The 13,234-nt window shown below is 56.6% G+C and overlaps 1 protein-coding gene and 2 non-coding genes across 3 annotated transcripts; all 3 read right to left on the bottom strand.

Annotated features, from left to right (window-relative positions):
* Positions 1-501: 501 nt before the first annotated feature.
* Positions 502-583, bottom strand: Trnas-cga (transfer RNA serine (anticodon CGA)). Its single transcript has one exon. It is a non-coding gene; the product is annotated as a tRNA-Ser (tRNA).
* Positions 584-1,028: 445 nt separating this feature from the next.
* Positions 1,029-1,102, bottom strand: Trnat-agu (transfer RNA threonine (anticodon AGU)). Its single transcript has one exon. It is a non-coding gene; the product is annotated as a tRNA-Thr (tRNA).
* Positions 1,103-1,747: 645 nt separating this feature from the next.
* Positions 1,748-12,773, bottom strand: Per1 (period circadian regulator 1). The gene is given in 62 exon segments (XM_053743357.1): positions 1,748-2,433; positions 2,435-2,572; positions 2,934-2,944; positions 2,947-3,082; positions 3,371-3,396; positions 3,399-3,449; positions 3,452-3,475; positions 3,478-3,516; positions 3,519-3,557; positions 3,748-3,754; positions 3,756-3,806; positions 3,808-3,845; positions 3,848-3,931; positions 4,365-4,421; positions 4,424-4,514; positions 4,517-4,570; positions 4,572-4,609; positions 4,612-4,769; positions 4,771-4,843; positions 4,846-4,927; positions 4,929-4,940; positions 4,942-4,976; positions 5,855-5,930; positions 5,932-6,011; positions 6,014-6,097; positions 6,712-6,748; positions 6,750-6,862; positions 6,865-6,888; positions 7,121-7,139; positions 7,141-7,252; positions 7,341-7,422; positions 7,425-7,511; positions 7,597-7,657; positions 7,659-7,703; positions 7,937-7,959; positions 7,962-7,988; positions 7,991-8,066; positions 8,151-8,180; positions 8,182-8,260; positions 8,374-8,489; positions 8,491-8,528; positions 8,696-8,802; positions 8,879-8,957; positions 9,321-9,395; positions 9,398-9,462; positions 9,589-9,599; positions 9,601-9,641; positions 9,796-9,859; positions 9,861-9,962; positions 9,965-10,000; positions 10,087-10,116; positions 10,118-10,209; positions 10,301-10,346; positions 10,348-10,425; positions 10,427-10,457; positions 10,599-10,620; positions 10,623-10,658; positions 10,661-10,695; positions 10,820-11,045; positions 11,048-11,230; positions 11,648-11,708; positions 12,660-12,773. Coding segments are annotated over 62 exon segments (4,242 nt in total). The 3' UTR covers positions 1,748-2,178.
* Between the last annotated feature and the right edge of the window lie 461 nt (positions 12,774-13,234).

The raw sequence follows: 13,234 nt of genomic DNA, 5'->3' as shown, positions 1-13,234 counted from the left end.
GTACAGAGGTTGGTCATAATTCAGTGGAAGGGTTTTTCTATAGTAATGAGAAGGAAAGGAAATCTGTGGTTACAAACTCAGGTGTAGGTAAGTAGCGGGACTGAGCTTGTCGGTGGGAAACTGTTCAGAATGCTTTATTTTCTCAGTGACCCAGAAAGTAAAACCGAAGAAAGATTAAGAGAATCGTGATTGGAGTGAGAAAAGAAATGAAATAGTCGCATAGAACAGTAGGAGGCTGAATGGATTAGGGAAACTTAATCTGCCTGCTGAGTAGTACCCAGAAGTCGATATTGAATTATGAATCGAAATCTGCCATAAGGGCTTTTGCAAGTCGGTAGGAGGCGGAGCCTCGCAAGAGGGCGCTAGCAGGCTGATCCCGGGGGATTTGAATATCTGTGATCTTCAGAATGCCGTGGAAGCTTCTTCAAGGGAAGGAAAGGCCTAGAAAACAAACTAACTTCCTCCTTTGGAGGTAGCAACGCCCACTGCCAAAACTACCGACGCTGTGAGCAGGATTCGAACCTGCGCGGGGAGACCCCATTGGATTTCGAGTCCAACGCCTTAACCACTCGGCCATCACAGCCGCGTGCGGCCTGGGGCCTGCGCAACTATAGCTGCCTATCAATGTGCCCGCCTCCTGCCAGCCCCACCCCACTGTCTGGAGATGACTGCGCGCGTGCGCTCAGGCTCAGCCGCTGATTCCGGCCTTCACCAAGTTAGCGGTGTTGGAAAGGTAGCTTCCCTTGAACTGCATCCTTCTCCCAAGCCAGTTATATCTTCAACAAAACAAGCCCCCAACATCGTTCCCCACATCCTTGGAGGCAGACAACGGGATGGGAAGGCCGCTCCACCCTGGATTTCGAAGGCGAAGGGTGTCTTCGCTTCCAAATATACACTAAAAGTGCACGAGAACGGAGGCCAAGGAGGGATAGCCTTGGTAAGAATAATAATCTGTGAAAGGGTGTAACACAAATCTAAGACTGGGTATTTTCTCCTCGCAGCAATAATATACCAGTCCTTGCTAACTCAGGCACCGCTGGGATTCGAACCCAGGATCTCCTGTTTACTAGACAGGCGCTTTAACCAGCTAAGCCACGGCGCCGGCAGAGGGTACACCTTGCTCCGAGATAGATCAGGTGTTATTGGGTTCCAGCACATGGGACACCACCTTCAGACACCGTACTGGAATCCAGCGATCTAGGTTTCCTTTTCTGGTTGCGCCCTGCTCCATCCTCCTTGAATGGGCACCTTACTCCGTGTGCCTCAGGTACCTAATCTCCTGTGTGATGACCAAGATACTAAAATAGAAGTTAAGACATCCTCTACTGCCTCAGGGTAGCGCGGGTTAAGCAGGCTTCCTCCTGCCTCTGCCACCGTGACCTGTGGTTGAAGCTTGCCCAAGCCCTTAGCCACAATTGCTTCTTATCTCTCCCTTCCAGACAAAAACACATGGGATGAGGAGTGAGTATAGGAAGTGAGTGGACGAGTTTTGGAGTTAGGTAAGATTTAGCTGTCTCAACAGAGGCCCTTCAGATGAAGGGATGTGCAAGTGCGAGAGGAACGGGTATCATGGGGCCGGGTGGGGTGGGTTGGAAAAGGATGCCACCTCACTACAACCCTCCTGGAAGCAGAGCCATTCCTCCCCTCATCACCAAACCCCAAACTTCATTCACAAAGTCCTCTGGGTTTTTGTTTTCTTTTGGTATTAAAAAAAATAATAACAGACACAATATCAAAACGACAAAGTCCATTGGTATAGGGTAAAGGCTGAGAACGCCTGGGGTCCACCTGAGGGGCAGCACCAGGGACTCCATGGTCACCAACCTCCCCCACCCTGGAGCAGCTAGGGGTTCAAACCCCTGGGTCCTCCTTGGGCCCCAGGCTCCCCTCCCCCCATGTGGGGAGGAGGAGGGAGAGAGAGCTGTCTCCCCCAATAAATAAGTGCAGCCCCAACCCTCGGGACTGGGACTCAGGCTCAGCTGGGATTTGGCGAGCCCATTTCAGCAGCTTATCAGCAACCTTATCCAGAAGAAGGGCCTCCACAAAGGGTGGGCGGTGACCCTCCTCTTGGTGGGCCTGAAAAGTTCCTCTGTTCCCTAAGAAGCCAGAGGCAGCCTCTGGATCCTGGGCTGGTGATGGGGGTCCCGCCCCCTAAGGTGGAGAAGCTGGGGCAGTTTTCTATTGGTTGGTCCAGCCACATCTGAGTTCTGAGAATTGCAACATGAGAGAAGGATGCCTCGCATGGACTCCGGGAAGTGGCCCCCAAAATGGAGTGTAGCTGGTGCCATTTTCTGCTGCACATAAGGCTGGACTGGACGAACTCCCACCTTGTTCCTCCTCCTCCATGGCAGAGTCCTGAGAGCTTGAGACCTTGGCCTCAACTTGGGCCGGGGCCTCCTCACCACCCTCACCCTCACACCATGCCACCATCACAGTCACCACCACCACCACTGGCTGCCACCCTCGACTCCACCCTCCTCCATGGCTCTAGCCCCAGTCCATCCAGCTCCGAGAAAAGTGGGTCATCAGGGTGGCCAGGGTCTTGGGAGCTGCTACCACAGTCCACACAGGCCTTGGAAGAAGAAGAAGATGAGTGAGTTAGGCTGAGTCCTCACTGCTAATCAACAGCCCAATTTTCCACCCAACTCCTGGTGCTCCCAAGAAACCAGTCCTGGGATGCATCTGGGATTCAAAAAGCTTGGAAAATGCTTTTGTTCCTCCACCCAGACTCCCCATGGGACAGTTACAATGTATGTTAGCATGGGAGGCTTCAGAAAAACTGAGTTTTCTGCAAAAACTCATGTGGTCTTATACTACATTAATCTGGTAGGCAACAGTAGGATTAATAATCCAAGGACTAAGGATAGCCCTTAGCCTCTATCCCTTGAACATGAGCTCATTTTTCTTCCTCCCTGTCCCATACTTCATCTCACCATCACATCAGGGCCCGAGGCACTGGCCCTTGCGGACTCCAGGAGTGCACAGCACCCAGTTCCCCGCCGCTGTCCTCTGAGAACCTAGGCTGCTGCTTCTGCATGGCTCGGAGCCGTTCCCGATCCTGCTTCAGCACAGATGCCATTCCCTGGCAAAAGGAAGGGGCAGAAGACGAGGCTGGGATCCAGGACCAGAACCATTTGACATTCTTCCTCTACCAAAGGCCCCCAACCACTGCCTTCTGCTCCTCTCCTGAACCTCAGGTACTTTCCAAGACCAGTCAACCTGCCCTCAGGTTTGGAAGGAAGTTAGGGATCCAAGGGACAGAGGGTAAATGGCAACATCCAGGCAGTGCCATACCCCAACTTTTGGGGGGGCAATGAAGGAAAACCAGTCTTCCTATTACGCTGAAGGGAGGCTGAGGTGGCCTCTGAACTCACCTGGAGGGCACCTGGTAGTCTCAAACGCTTGGTCATCATTGGCCATAAGCAGCCAGATGGGGACCTGGAGCACATCTTAATGACCTGGTCCCCAGGCTCAGTCCTGGCTTGACAGCCCCAGCGTCAGCTTCCGAAGAGTCAAGCTGCCAAAGTACTTGCTTGTGTGGCTGCTCTGACTGCTGCCTATGGAGTAGGGGGGCAGGCCAGTGAGCCAGTCTAGTCAGCATATCCAACCCGGGCCTCACCACACCACCCCTCCAAGGGTCACACATGGAGCCCAATGGCTTGGCAAGCTCAGTCAATATGAAGCCTGGCTTACCAACTCCCCAGTGTACTGTCCTAACCCCAGAGGTGTTGGAAGGTGGGCACTCACGGGTGATGGCTGGCTGAGGTGCTGCCCCCTTCATGGGATCCTGAACCAGACCCAGAGCCCCAAGCCAGAGCCAAGGGAGCCTGAGGCTGCAGAGCCTTGCCAGAACGAGAGTCCTCTTGCAGCAGCAGTTCCATAGGTCACTGGAGCCAGACAGTGCATCCCTGATTGGAGGATTCCGTTACCCCTCCACCTGGAGGAGGGTTAAGGGGTTGTTAGCACCTGGGCTTCTCTTCACTGCTTTCTGCTAGAGTGGGTAGGGGAGGCACATTCAACCAAGAGGTCTGCTCCCCATTCCATGACACAGGCCAAGCTGAGACAGGAAAGCTGACAAACAGTAGGGATGCGACACCAGATCCTTTCCAAGTGGCAAATGCCCTTTCAGAAGTTATTAAGATGTCCTCACTACCAGTCAGAGCGATAAGACTGTCCCCTTCATGGGGGAGGCAGTCCATTTCTGCCTCAATCAGAAATTCAGCAGGGATCTCTTGCCCCACCCTCCACGCCATCTCCAAGATGCTGAGACACCAGCCCACCAGGGCAGGAAGTAGCGCCAGTGGAAGGGGGGCAGGGGTGTGGGTTGGGGGACTGGTAGCAAGGCACAGGGAATCAGTGCTCACCAATCTTGGCTTCAGGCTCAGCGGCCTCCTCACTAGGAGGTGGGGGCCCAGCATTGCTCCCGGACCCCCTGCAACAGTGCCCCCCCTCAGCACGGGGGGCTCCTCAAGTTGCAGCAGATTGAGCTGGAGTGGGGAACTGCATCTTGAGTTGGAAACAGTGGGGAGTCTGGGCGGTGTGGGGGACTAGGAGGAAGTGGGGGCAGGGAATGGGGAGGGTGAATGGGAGGCAGGGGTAGGAGGCCCTCAACTGGTGTCCTGAGGTACCCAAAGGGATAGCTAGATGTAGTAGGGAACAGATAGTTAGGGAGCACCAAGGCACCATTGGAGTTACTAGGGGGGCAGGGAAAGTGGGCAGAGGGCACAGACGTGGGGGCAGGAGGAAGAGGCTGGGGACTTCCCGAGGGAGAACACTGGGAGTGGATAAGGCTGGACCACTGCTGGGAAGGGAGTAGTGGCTGGAGGGGGGGGCCAGGGGCCAGAGGGGGCACAGGTGAGGGGTGGGAGACATAGCAGGGGGCTTCAGCCCGTGGGGTCTGGTGGTGGCGTGAGCGCTTGGCTTTGGTATCGGCAGTGGTGTCCGGCGGCTGGGGGGTGCTGGGCCATGGTGGCAGCCTGTGGGAAAGACTAGGGTTAGTGAGGGCCTCAACTTGTAGTTAGTGCCCCTGCCACTCCCACTGCCCTGACACACTGACCAGGGAGAGGGCGGGGAAAGGTCCCAGAAGAGCTTTACAGGTAATACAGAACAGAAGGGACTCAGGAGGTGGGGGCAACTTCAGGGAAGAATCACAGGAGCCAGGGAGAGGGGGGTTATTGAGAAAGGAGCCAGGGAAGGCAAGGTTACATGAGGGGTCAAGATGGGAATGTGCAAAGGACAGAAGCACATTGGCAGATGGGAGGAGGCAGAGTAGTCCACAGACGAAAAGGAAGGCAGCTCCAGTCCATTTGCCAAAATCCCGCAGGCACTGCCAGCCTAGGTCCTCCTCCTGCCAGGCGAGGTTGTGCTGTCTGGCTTGCAATGGAGTGAAGATATGGGTGGGAAAGCCCGGACTGAGCCCTCAGTCCTGTTATCCATCTGCATAGGATCTCCCTCAGGCCCCTGGAGGGGCTACCCTTCACCTGCCCTTGAAGCTCCAACCCCACTGGGAGTTGGCCCAGCGTCTATGCAGATCTCTTGATCAGTGACATCTGAGTCCTAGTGGGCACACTTCCTGCCCCTGCCCCAGGTTAGGCCTGAAGTAGCTTACCTGGAACAGGGCACCTCTGCCTCCTGTCTCAGTGCCAGCCCCCCAGTTGCCCTCCGCTGGCTGCAGCGCCCGGCACCCCGCCTAAAGGGGAGAGGCTAGCGAGAGGCCTGTCCCTAGACAGGGCCCTGGTGGTGGACGCAGCACCAGCTGGGTCCGTGGAGCAGGAACATCTCCCTCAATGCCCACCACACAACCGTCTTGCCCTAGTCTGGGCAGAGGCAGCTGGGGAAAGCCCCAGGTGACTACCTCGCTCGCCAGGGGCCGAGGGGGCCGTGGAAGAGCTGTCGAGTCCACGAAGCCTGCCAAGGTCTCGGAAGCGGCCTGAGGAAGGCTTGCTCTTCCTTCTGTGTGTGCAGGGACAGCACGGCCTTGGTCAGGCCCACTGGGCGGTAGGCATCGGGGCTGGGTCAGGGGCTACTGTGGGGCTGGGGGCCGGACTGGGGGTTGGGCCTGGGGCTAGGCCAGGCAGGTCCTCCATCAGGATGATGTCTAAGGAAAGTGAGATGAGGAAGGGACATCAGAACCATCTCAGGGGCAACACACACCCACATCACACCCTCCCTTTTCAATGACTCCACCAACCCAGCTTCTGCCCCCAGCCAAGCCTGGGTCCATGTGTATCTCCTGGCCACCTCCCTGCTGAAGGTTGGCCAAGGGCCAATGCAAAGCTGCTCGAGGAGGAAAGAGATACTCAATCTCTTCTAGTGATCCCTACCCTGTCAGGAACCCCTAAGGATGTCACCATCACAACTTGTTGGAAAAGAAACCTACCCCTTGCCCTTTCTTCACACATTTTTGAGGTCAACATCCAAAGACCCTTTAGGGAACTTCATATTACTTTCCTCAACCCTTTGTGGTCATACCCCTGGCCACATTCCATACTTTATATTTCAACTGACAGTAAGAAGAGAAGCAGAACAGAGGAGGGTGCAAGCAGCAGAGGCTGGTGAAAGTAAGCAGCAGTACCCCAAGCTAAGAGTGAGGGCCTCCTCATCCACTGGGGATGTGAGGGAAAAGGGAGGGGAAAAGGCAGGTGGGAAGGAGCTCTGCTTGAGGATCAAGTGGAGCCCAGGCAATGCCCCCCCTCACTCCACGCCCATAACCCGACTCCGGGGGCTCTGTCTCCACATGGACGATGGTGGGAGCTGAGAGCTACCTGACTGGTGACAGACACCACGCTCATCCGCCTTATTGGCCAGGGCAGCGGGCTCAAGGTGCCCTCCTACCACTGCTCCTTCCGAGGAGTGCCCCCCTCCCAGACAGCACTGCTGACGATGGATCTGTGCAGAGAGATGGCACTGGTTACCACCCCCCACCCCACTGGGAGGTCAGAAAAGGGGATCCCAGGGAGAGGGAGAGAGATTCTAGACAATACGGAGGAGTCTGAATATGAGGAGGCAAGGAAAGAGGGAAGGGCAGAGCAAGGTGGGGGCCCCCCAAGGCAGAAGTGTAGAGATCAGGACCACTGGGCCAGGACAGGACAGTGGGAGCTGGCATGCACTGGGTCATTACCTTTCTTGGCCCCTATGGGGGACTGGACCTGTCCTCTGCTTGTCATCATCAGAGGCTGAGGAGGCAGTATAGGAGGAGGAAGAAGCGCATTTACGCTTGGTTGTGCTGGGGATGTTGCAGCTTTCCAGGTACCTGTGGATGGATGCAGCAGGGGCATGAAGGCAGGGCCTGGGGTGGGGCAGACCAAACGCTGAAGGGGAAGGTGCCAGACAGGCCTTACCTGAGGATGCTGTCCAGGCAGTTGATCTGCTGGTAGGAACAACTGGAGGCTTCTTTCCTCTCAGCCTCCTCAGGGGCCAAGCTAGTGAGCCTGGGGTTGGAGTAGGGACTGCCTCCAGTTCTGGGTCTGGGACTGCAAGAAAGGGCTCCTTTGCCTTGAATGTGCCTGTAGCTGGTGCAAGGAAAGAAAAAGGTAAATGAGTTTGGGGTGAGGAGAGGTCTCACTCTTCACCCCTACCCACAGCATCACCACTCACCAGGGAGGCGAGGCTGTGGGGATGCCGGTCCCGGGACTCAATGAAAAGTTTGCTGTCCCTGGGTGCTTCACCAGATGCACATCCTTACAGATCTGCTGGAAAGTCACCTGTGGGCACAGCAGAACAGAGGGCATAGTTGGGCACCTCCCTATGCCAGGACCAAGGGTACAATAAACACAAGTATCAGTAAGAAAGCACAAAGGCCTGATGAGAACAGACAAGGAAAGAAAGGAAGCAAGAGGCAATGGGACATAAAAAAAGCTCTGGGGATGCAATGCTGATTCCAAGCAGGACAGGAGATCAGGCAATTAGAGGGGGTGAATTGGAGAGGGTCACTCACTGGAGCAGGTGGTCCGGGCCCTCAGCATCACCCCCATTGCTATCACTGGAAGACCAGGGCTGTGGAGAGGGCCTGGGGACATCAGGGGGCCAACCCCACAGAGCCCTGTGGGGCTAGAGCTGTGCACGGGCTATGGCAGGGGAGAAGAACAGGTTACATATCTATGGCTTCCCACCTCTTCATGGCCTCCCAAGCCCCTCCCCTCAGCTCTCACCTGCAATAGTAGCCGATGGATCTGCTCTGAAAAGCTCCTGGATATCAGAGTCCAGGGACAGAGTTGGACTGGGGGCTGGAGGAGTGAACACATCCTCATTCAGGGGTGCCCTGCAGGGTTCAGAAAGTTGAGGTCCAGTCCTGTCCCCAGTCCCTATCGTCAGCCCTGCCCTGTCCCACACTTCCCCACTCCCAAAATCAGCTAGGTAACATGGCCCACTTACGTGCGTACTTTGTGACGGCCCAACACAAAGGCTACCTTGCGGCTCCAGGGGTGCACGAAACCAGCCCAGCTCGTGTCCATGGTGACATATTCCCCATTACGGGCACAGAAGCGGATTAGGTGAGTGGTCAAAGGGTTGGCCCGCCAGCTGCAGGACTAATGGCCAGTGGGAAATGAGGTGGGGTGGTCAGTGGGAGGTAGAGCTGAGTAAGGTAGGGCCACCCACTGGAGATCCAGGAGACCAAGGCACCAAGAGATACGATCATGAGGGCAGTGAAGAAGCCCAATAGTCAGGAAAGGAAAGCAAGGTGAGAGAAACTCACTCTTCTTGTGGATGGCCAGCATGAGGGGTCTGTCCTCAGGATGCAGGAACAGAAGCACTGGAGCCCCCAAGAGTTCCTGGGGTAGGTAGCCCAGCAGCGGGGCAGCCCTGCAATGGGAAGAGGTGTCAGAGTGGCTGTGACCTCAGACCTGGCCACTCCCTTTCCTCCAGGTCCTGACCTTACCTTTCATCCACATCCTGGAAGAGGCAGCTGGGTGTGTGGCGTGTGGTAAAAATCCTCTTGTCAGGGGGGATACGGGGAGCTGTGGCACAGAATGTGTTGCTGTTGAGTTTCATCCAGAATGGTCCAGCTCCTCAGCCCTCCTCTCTACCTGGGGCCAGGCTGGCTTCCTGGCAGCTAGCCCTGGGTCATTCTTGTGCCTTGTACCAGTATAACACTGAGAACCACCAAAGCATTCTTCTTCACCCTGCCCCAGCTCAAAGCCCTTATCCAACCCAACATCCAAGAAAGAGTTGATCTTCTCCTTATAATACCTTCATTCTATTCCAAATTTCTAAAGACCTGATTGGTGCCGATCCCAGTCTCACATTCTGTGCCCTACCCCCAGTCTGGAGAAAAACCCTTCCTCCTACTCCCCACTAGGCCAGACCCCTGGCCTACCCACCTTCATAACCCGAATGGATGCGCTCAGCAATGAGCAAGCAGCACGGCTGCGCAGGGGCCCCATCTGAGACCCGATCTTGTCCACATATGGGGTTAGGCGGAATGGCTGATACCGAGGCCCTGGATCTCTGTCAGGACCTCCTCTAGCGAGGGAGAGAGAAGTATTAGGGACTTTCAATGGAAAGTCACCCACCCTTCAAGGTCATGACCCACACAGCAAAGACATGGGGAGGATTAAGAAAGAGGCCTACTTCCACTCATCCCACTACCTGATGCGGCAAGAAAACAGACTTCTCCTGGGTAAAATCCTTGACACCTGAACCTGAGACAGATGAGAAAGGCAGTGAGCACATTCCCTATCCCTAACCTGGGCTGATAAGAAACCATCAAGGGAAAGCTTGGGTTCCCTGACCCTCCCAGCAAAAGCATCCTGGGCTTTTGCTCCATCCCTCCCCACAAGCACTTGGGCACCTCACCTGCAGAGGCCCCAGTGCCCCAGGTGGGCAGACAGATGGAGCAGTGGAAGCCATAGAAGACACCCCACATCCTGGGGAGCCAGGAGTTCTGAGAAGCGGGCACCCCGAAACACATCCCGCTTGCAACGCAGCAGAACACCTGCCTGCTCCGAAATGTACACAATTCGGGGCCTGTCAGGAAGGAGACAGCCACCGAGAAGGTATCCTAGCAGGAAAATAAGAATAAGGGTTAGGAGCTGTGGGAGCATGTTGGGAGTGCATCAGGATGGAGGAACCAGGCTGCTTACAGACCTGGTTGCGAAGTGTGTACTCAGATGTGATGATGCTCCAGCTCCTCCAGGGTGTATGTGGACATGTCCATGGCACATGGCTCACCCTCCTCCAGGCTCCATTGTTGGTAGTATTCCTGGTTGGCTGCAAGGTAAGGGCACATGTGTGGCATCAGTAAGGTGACTGATCCCCCACAATAACCTAGGCCCTGGCATTCCCTCGAAACACCACTCACCCTGCCCCTGCTTGACACAAGCCAGTGCATACTGTAGTGTGGCGAGGGGTCCCAGAACGGCCCTTGCCCCGACGCTCTGGATGGCAGTCGAGTTTGAGCTCCCGAAGTGCTGTCATGAGTTCCTTTCTGGGTTCTTGCCCGGGCTGACTGTTCACTGCTGCAGGGCCCATGGAAAGGAAGGGGTAAAGGCATTAATCCCAGAGTGTGGCCCCAGGCCTCCAGACACCCCCCCCCCCACCCCCCCCCACCCCCCAACCCCCCCCCCCACCCCCCCCCCCCCCGACTTCACCCCACAAACCTGCAGCCACTGGTAGATGGTTGTCCTGCTCTGAGCTGGCACTCAGGAGACTGTAGGCATGGAACTGCTGGGTGGGGATGGGCTCTGAGAGTTTGTGCTAGAGGAGAAGCAACAGCCCAAGATGAGGGACAGGTGACCTAGCAGCATGAAGCCTACCTATCACCTAGCTCACCTCATTCACAAAACTACTCCCAGACTTTGCAGCACACAAACATACACACCTCTTGCTGCTCTCGGTGGTCTCCAAAAGAGCTGAGTCCTTGCCATTGCCAGAGGAGGAGCTATGTGAGCTCCGTTGGGATGCACCCCTGGATTCATGCCCATTGGACTCATTGCCACTTGAGCCGTTGCTGTTGGCATCGGTGTCATCAGCCAGGCTGGGGCCTGGGCAAGGCCGGTGCTGTGGGGGGTCAGGGGATGGGACTCCTCCAGGACAAAAGGATTCTCGGGCCTGGGGTCCCCTCCCCCATCAGCCCCTTCTAGGGGGCGCTCATGTCTGGGCCATGGGGAGGACAGAAAAACAGGGACGGTGCAGAGGCCACCACGGATGAACAAGGTGGCCTTGAGGCCTGGCTTGTGAGTGAGGTGAAGAATTATTTTTGAAGGTTGAGAAATTCGTTCCCAGCCAGCACCTGGAGGGGGGAGATCAGGAAGTTTGGTTTGGAGAAAGCTGGGCTATTGCCCATAGAACTCTGACTCTACGCGACATAATCCCCTGCCTGGGGCTTCAACAGGGACCAGATATGTTGTTCCTGTCCCTATAAGGGTGCCACAGGTGGGAAGAGCTTCTCTTACACTACCCCCCCCCTTCCCCTGCCAGCATGGCGTGAATAGAGCCTGAGCAGTCCTAGACTAGACCTATGGTTGTGAACCAAAGCCTGGACCTTTCCCATTCCCAAGTTCCCATCAGGTCCCAAGTCGGTCTGGGACTCCAAGACCGCAGAGCCAGGTAATGAACATATAGTCTCCTAATTTAGGCTTCCGGGCTAATTTTATCCAGGGGCAGCACTACTCCCGCTGCCATGCGCAACGGACGTGCGTGGCCCCACCACGCGCTTCCGCCGCCGCGGTCGCCAGGGAACCGACGTCAGCCGCTGAGCTCAGCGGTTGCTGGAGGGACCACAGGAGCCCGGGAGGGGCGACCCCTCCCCCATTTCCCCTCGGAAGTGAGGGAACGACCCACTCCACAGTGGCGGACACAGTAAGGGTCGCCCACTCTAAAATAACCCAAGTCCCCCGGCAGCCCTATGAAGAGGAACGGCCTATAGGGATTCCAGGGGCTGGTCCTGGCCTCCCTAAAATCAAACACAATCGCCTCCCCGCTCCGCGGAAAAGCCTCCCAAGGCGGATCCCAGTCATTCTGGCCACTACGGTACAGCCTTCCTTCTCTGGCTCCTGTCCCCCACCGGACGGCCGAACTGAAAACCGGCACCTGCCATTATCAAGGACCCAGGAATCCTCTCCCCTCAGTTCCCTACTTTTCCAGTCACCCCTCCCCCGCCCCGCATCCCAAGCCTTGAGCAGGGGACGCAAAACAGCCAGCAGATAGTTCTTCCTCTACTCCCCGTCCAACCACACCCCCCATCCCCGAGCATTTCTGAGCGCCAGGAGAAAAGGGAAAGCTGTGGCCAAACAGCAGAACTAGCGCCGGGAACGGGATGTTTCCAGCCCGAAGCGGGCTGACATCACAGCCGGCTCCAGGCCAGGGATTGGAGGGGGTAGGGCAGGGGAGCGCCGAAAGCCTGAAGAGGTCCTGGGGCCAGGGCAACCTGGGACCCCTGTGTGACAAGAAGGAGCCATGGGACTTGCCCATTGAGGTTCTGTTGTGGGGGTCGGGGTGGCTGGGATCGGGGGAGCAAAGCTGGAGGTAATGTGAGCGGCTCAGGAGTGTGGACACCCAGTGCAGGGTTGCGAGAAACACCTAGGTCCCCGCGGACAGCCACAAGGAAGGCGGACTGCTGCTGTGCTGAGTGCCTGGGCTGAGTGCCCTATCAGATTGGAGTGGCGGCGGCCCCGCTCGAGGACGGAGACTGGCCCCATCATGGTCACGGAGATTCCTACCTGGCGGTGAGAGTCGCCTTCCAGCCGCCTGCCCTCTGCTGTTTCAGCCCGCAGCAGAGTAGACCTCCGCGAGTCTAAGAGGCGGGTTGCATAATGCCAGGCACTGCCCCTCATTGGCCCCCTGCCCGCAGAGCCTCCAGCCCCGCCCCCGATGGCTAGGGATCGCTTCCCAGCGCCTGATTGGCTACTGGCCCCCACTGAGGTCAGGGCTGTGTCACACACACCGGCGCACGTGGACCTGGGTGCTGGCGCTGGGCTGTAGGGCCCCAGACACCGCCCAGCCAATGGGTGCAGGACGCCTTGCACAGTGAATATGTAAGGGAAGGAAGGAAGGAGGAAGTTGTCCCTTTTCAGGGAAAATGCGTCCGAGGCCACCAGTAGGTACTCAGAGATGTCTACTTGCGAAACTGACCAGCCTTGCAGAACAGAACATCTTGGTCTGTCCTGAGGTGAGAAATTTAAGACCCTGGGAGCTGGATCAAGCTATATGAGATGGCTGGATCCTGAGAGGAAGGGGAAAGACAGAAAACCTCGCTTGGTTTTCCTGTGTTTCTCCTCCTCAAACCCCTTCCTCT

This window comes from Sciurus carolinensis, chromosome 3 (assembly GCF_902686445.1).
Source record: "Sciurus carolinensis chromosome 3, mSciCar1.2, whole genome shotgun sequence".
Taxonomy (NCBI): Eukaryota; Metazoa; Chordata; class Mammalia; order Rodentia; family Sciuridae; genus Sciurus; species Sciurus carolinensis.
This window is presented reverse-complemented; position numbering and strand designations above follow the sequence as displayed.